The sequence below is a fragment of the Silurus meridionalis genome, chromosome 20 (genome assembly GCF_014805685.1).
Source record: "Silurus meridionalis isolate SWU-2019-XX chromosome 20, ASM1480568v1, whole genome shotgun sequence".
Classification (NCBI taxonomy): Eukaryota; Metazoa; Chordata; class Actinopteri; order Siluriformes; family Siluridae; genus Silurus; species Silurus meridionalis.
The window spans coordinates 11,717,501-11,723,220 of NC_060903.1; the positions used below are offsets into that span (position 1 = coordinate 11,717,501).

Below are 5,720 nucleotides of genomic sequence, written 5' to 3' on the forward strand. Positions count from 1 at the left end.
TTTTTATATATTAATAAATCTATTGCAAATATAAATAATATTTTCTGAATGTAATGCTAAATGTGAATCCAACTGCCCTATATATAAAATGCTACAAAAAATTAACCCTATTATATTATTATTATTATTTCAGTTCATATTTTGCACTACAGACATCACATCTAACAAGCTTTAAAAATAAAAAATGGGCTCATCAGCTACCACTTATTTCCACTGTACCAGTCAGATGATTTGTCTGAATCCCTGATTCTGACACGACTTGCTGACATTTCATTTATAACAGCATATACACACTATTCATACACATATATAATTACTCTGTGTGGGATGTTGTAGTTGATGTCAGTGAAGACGTATTTGGCAGCATCCATGCCCTCCAGAATCTTATCTTCACACAGGACATCCTCGATAGGTTGCCTTTCTGATAATACAGGGGGCATCTTCAGCAACCTCTGGGCCTGGTGCTCTGCCTTCTGCACTACCTACAAACACATTTTTATTCCACTACATCTTTATCTTTCTTTAGTTTATCAAGTACAACACTTTTAAACTGATGTGAGTTTGCATATTTGCTAAATGCACATACAACTCAAAACATGAATAAATTCATAGAGGAACAAAAAGGTGGCCAAAGATTTCTGTCTTACCTCCTCTAGCTGAGAATCAGTCAGAAGTTTATACTTTGGTGGTTTTAGCTCCTGTTTAACTGGACGAAATACTTTATTCAAATCCAGTCCTGTGATTCTTGTCAAAATGTCTTGAACTTCAGCATCCATGAACTCGATTTTTATGACTCCATCAGTTTCTGGAAAGAAAAGAAGATAGGAAAGGGTGAGAGGGTTTAAGATAAATATCAGGAATTTAGAAGCAAGCTTATTTACCTAAATGCTCTCTTATCAGCCTCAATTATATAGTTATAACCTAAATTACTGTATATACACACATATATATATATATATATACTTAAATAAGTCAACCCTTGCCTAACAAAAATCCTGACAGAAATCCAGCATGAAGTGCATTGTAAATTTAAAATCTCTCATTGCAAACAATATCACAGATTTTAGTTTGATGCTCAGTGAGATGTTTGTGTCCATTCATTACAGATGTTAAGGTTATCTGAGCACAGGTCAATATGCAAACACCCTTCACTGTTCGCTGCTTTCATTTGTAGAAATTTAAACTATTGTTTACTCACTGTCCACTGAAGATAAACTACAAAAAAGGCGCTTGACACCCCGTAAAACGGTTCTATCATCAAAACCAACATTTCTCACTCCATGACAAAAACGAAATAATCGCAGTGCCGCACTGAACGCAGCCATGTTTCCGCCTGCTTCTTCTTCCTCGTTTTAATTTTCTGCGGACGTGACGATGAACTGCAGCGCTGATCGCCCTCTAGCGTTCATAGACCACATAGCAGTCAAAACTAACGACAGAATGATGTTTGTTCGTTTTATATATTTTTTAAATGATCAAATAAAAATTATTTCAAACATGAACATTTGACTATATTAAATATCTCTTTTTTTGTGGGATTCCATTAAAAAAGAGAAAGATCGAGATTTGGAATTTGAAATTTTACTTTAATACCTTCTACAAATACAACAAATGGTTTGAGCGGTTGTTAAGAGCAAACATGTAAATGTTTTGCCCTTTACCATGAAAAATAGCAATCTAAGCAGCATGCTGTGAGAATGCTTTTCTCAGTATTTTCTAACTTAAATAACTATATTAACTTATGTACAGCAGGGAAAATAAGTATTCGACACATCAGCATTTTTATCAGTAAGGGGATTTCTAAATGGGCTATTGACACAAAATTTCCACCAGATGTAGCCATCAAGCCAAATATTACATTCATACAAAGAAATCAGAACATTTAAGTATACAAGTTGAGTCATAATAAATAAAGTGAAATGACACAGGGAATAAGTATTGAACACACTTTATTAAATATTTTGTAGAAAAGCCTTTGTTGGTGATTACAGCTCCTAGACGCCTCTTGTATGGAGAGACCAGTCGTCTGCATTGATCAGGAGTGATTCTGGCCCATTCTTCCACACAAATGGTCTTTAAATCTTGACGGTCCCTTGGGCCTCTTTATTGAACTTTGATCTTCAGTTCTCTCCATAGATTTTCTATGGGATTTAGGTCAGGTGATTGACTTCAAGCAACTTGATTTTCTTTCTTTGAAACCACTTCATTGTTTCCTTGGCCTTGTGTTTGGGATCATCGTCTTGCTGAAATGTCCACCCTCTTCTTATTTTCAGCTTTCTGGTAGATGACAGCAGATTTTTATCCAGAATGTCCCAGTACATTTCTCCATTCATCCTGCCTTTAATAATATGAAGTCTGCCAGTACCCCTTGCTGAAAAGCAGCCCCAAACCATGATGCTTCCACCCCCAAACTTAACTGTTGGTATGGTGTTCTTGGGGTGGTGGGCAGTGCCATTTCTTCTCCAAACATGGTGTGTAGAATGACTGCCAAAAGGTTCAATTTTGCTTTCATCTGACCATACTATAGTCTCCCAATAATCCACAGGCTTTTCCAAATTCTCTTTCGTTAACTTTAACCAAACCTCAAAATGCTTTTTGTTCAGCAGTGGAGTCTTGCGTGGTGAGCGTGCATGGATGCCATGGCGGTTCAGTGCATTGCTTATAGTTTTCTTTGAAACAACAGTACCTGCTGATGCAAGGTCTTCCTTAAGTTCTGCCCGAGTGGTTCTTGGCTCTTGGTGAATTCTCCTGATTATTCTTTGGACTCCTCGGACAGGGATCTTATGTGGCCGGTTTATGGTGAACTGATGCTCTTTCCATTTCCGGATAATGGCCCCCACAGTGCTCACAGAAACATTCAGCATTCTGGAAATGCGCCTATAACCATTCCCATCTAAATGCTTTTCAACGATAAGATTATGAAGATCTTGAGAGAGTTCTTTGCTTTTACCCATCATGAAGTCTTTCCTGTGTGCCTCCTAGGTAATGAGAAGTCTTTATAGGCCATCCATTAGGACTAAAGCAGCTGATATCAATTAGTACTGATAGGGGCAGGGTTTCTCTCAATACTGACAGATTTCAGGTGATCTCCTGGCTTTCTATGCCATTTTGCACCTTGTTATCTTCATGTGTTCAATACTTATTCCCTGTGTCATTTCACTTTAATTATTATGATTTAACTTGTATACTTAAATGTTCTGATTTCTTTGTATGAATTCAATATTTGGCTTGATGGCTACATCTGGTGGAAATTTTGTGTCAATAGCCCACTTAGAAATCTGAAAAAAATGCTGATGTGTCAAATAATTATTTTCCCCGCTGTATAAGATAAAAAATTTCACAAATTAAACTGAACTCTATATAATATAGAAAAAGCACTTTTTATTTAATAGTCATAAGAAACCCAAGTTGGATATATAAAAAAATGATTTAGGGGTTGTTAAAGCAAAAAGATTTTTTTATTTTTTACAATTTTTTTTGTCAAATTTACCTTTGGCACAAAGGTAACACTGTTCTTTACTATAAGAAAATGGTAGTCTTACCATTTAACTTAAATACTACTGTAATTCATGTGTAAAATACAAAATTCCCCAAAAGAAATGTTTTGAAGCAAATACACTTCTTTATCTTAATCTCTTCTTTTTCCTGCTTAATAAAGCAATGTGAGTTACACCAAAAATAAACACGCTTTTTATTAAATCAGTAACCACATATTCACTCAAACTGTTTTAGCAAAATAAGGCAGAGAATTTTTTACATTTCTACATACACAGTACATGCTTGAATTTACTTTTATCTGGGTCCATATTCTGGCACCACATACTAAACAGGATACATGTCAAAACAAATTACATTTGTTGAGATGCTTGAATTTGACAATATTTAAATATCCTCCAGTCATAGATATTTACATTTTTTTTTGTATTAGCTGTCAGGCATGAACTTTCCTTTTTGATTTGCATAAAGATCTGAAGATCTACTGGCCAGCATCGATGGCAAACTGCATGTTTTCATTCAGTCAAAAAGAAAGTTTTTAGTTCTAAGGCAAGGGTCAGCAAATAGGCAGGTCTTAAGTAAAAATCTGACAGATAAGATTGCTGATATTTGCACCAGCCTAATCCCCACTTCAGACTCCTCTTTCCTATTTAAGTGCAATAATCAGCATTTTTGCAACAAGCATCATCTTACATCAGCATCTCTGAGATAATCTTGGCTCTGATAAAAATAAATAAAAATTGAAAATGAAAAAAACTAATTTGCTAGGTAACACGATATTGTTTAAATGGTGACGCTAAAAACATGGAAAAAACCTGAATCTGTGAAAACAACTATGTCTGCATTCTAGTTGCTGGCTGGAATCCAGAGTATGTACTTTTTGTATGCTCAGAGATATTGTAGCATTGTAAGGCATAGACAATATTAAAACATGTTGCAGTCTGATACTACAGTCACAAAAATATCTTTTTCACATTAATCTTTATCTAGTACCCTATACTGTCAAAGTGAAAACAGAATTCCAGAATTTCTTCTTATAAAAAAATATCACATGTACACAACACATAAACATTTGCTTAAGTGATCATTGCTGAGATTCTTCTACACCTTGACCGTGGACAGGTTTATTGATTGGACATGATGCATCTCTCTCTATAGAAGGCATCACAGCTGGCAATGCATATCAGAGCAAAATCCAAGCCATGAAAGCATATGATCTGCTACAGAGTGCAGAGACAGAACAATTGTAATGCACATCTCTGGGGAAGGCTAAAAATAAATGCCTGATGGCAATTTAGATGGAATTAATCAAATCTGTCTGGGATTACATGAAAAGATAGAAGGATTTGAGGCAGGATACATCAACAGAGGATCTGTGGTAAGGTCTTCAAAATGTTTGGAAGAACTTACCTGCCAAAGTCTTTCGAAAACTGTGTGCATGTGTACCTAGAAGAATTGGTGCTGTTTTGCAGGCACAAAAGGGTGGTCACACCAAATATTGATTTGATTTAGATTTTCTTCTGTTCATTTAATTTCCATTTTTTTAATGATATAAATAAACAATTAACACCTTTATTATTTTTTTTACTTTGCATTCTAACTATTTGCATTCCAAATACTGTACCTGCACTTTTGTTATAAAGCATGAGTACAACTTCAAAAGTCAAGTCTTCATTTTCTCTGTGTTTCCTTTAACCCAATGATAATCATTTATGTGACACTATTGATAATGAAAAACAGGTTTATTCAAAACAAATTAAAATTATCTTCTACAGTAATAAAGTCTATCTAAAGATGGCGCCAGCTTTCCAAGTCACACCAGACCATCACTTTTATATTTTCTACTCCTCGTGTATTGCACTTGATGCAACAAGAACAATGATGCTCTTTTAGAAAAGATTTTTAGGCGTGCATTTGTTGTGATAATGTCTGATCAACAGCAGCAATTAGGAAAGAAAACAGAAAACATGCCAGTGTTGACTAAAATAATAATGAATAACAGAAGAATGAAAAAATATTTGTATAAGATTAGCACAAAAAATGTGATGAACAGAATGAATTAGGAATTAGATGAATTAAGACAAGTGCTGATATTTGACACTACATAATTAATATATGATCACATGGAGAGCTTAGAGACACACTTGATTATTAAACATGAAATTTAATTTTGCAGCAAATCTTTTTCTCTTCTTTTCACGTTTTTTTCATTTGTTTAATTGTTT

The 5,720-nt window shown here is 34.6% G+C and overlaps 1 protein-coding gene across 1 annotated transcript in view; it reads right to left on the reverse strand.

Moving 5' to 3' along the window:
• Nucleotides 1–1,387, reverse strand: part of mrps22 (mitochondrial ribosomal protein S22) — a 4,420-nt gene extending 3,033 nt beyond the window's left edge. The window contains exons 1-3 of the mRNA XM_046876764.1: nt 1,199–1,387; nt 648–805; nt 318–482 (exon numbers count right to left, since the gene is read on the reverse strand). Of these exons, the coding sequence (XP_046732720.1) occupies nt 318–482; nt 648–805; nt 1,199–1,325 (450 nt within the window). The 5' untranslated portion in view covers nt 1,326–1,387. The remainder of the gene's footprint in view (nt 1–317; nt 483–647; nt 806–1,198) is intronic.
• Between the last annotated feature and the right edge of the window lie 4,333 nt (nt 1,388–5,720).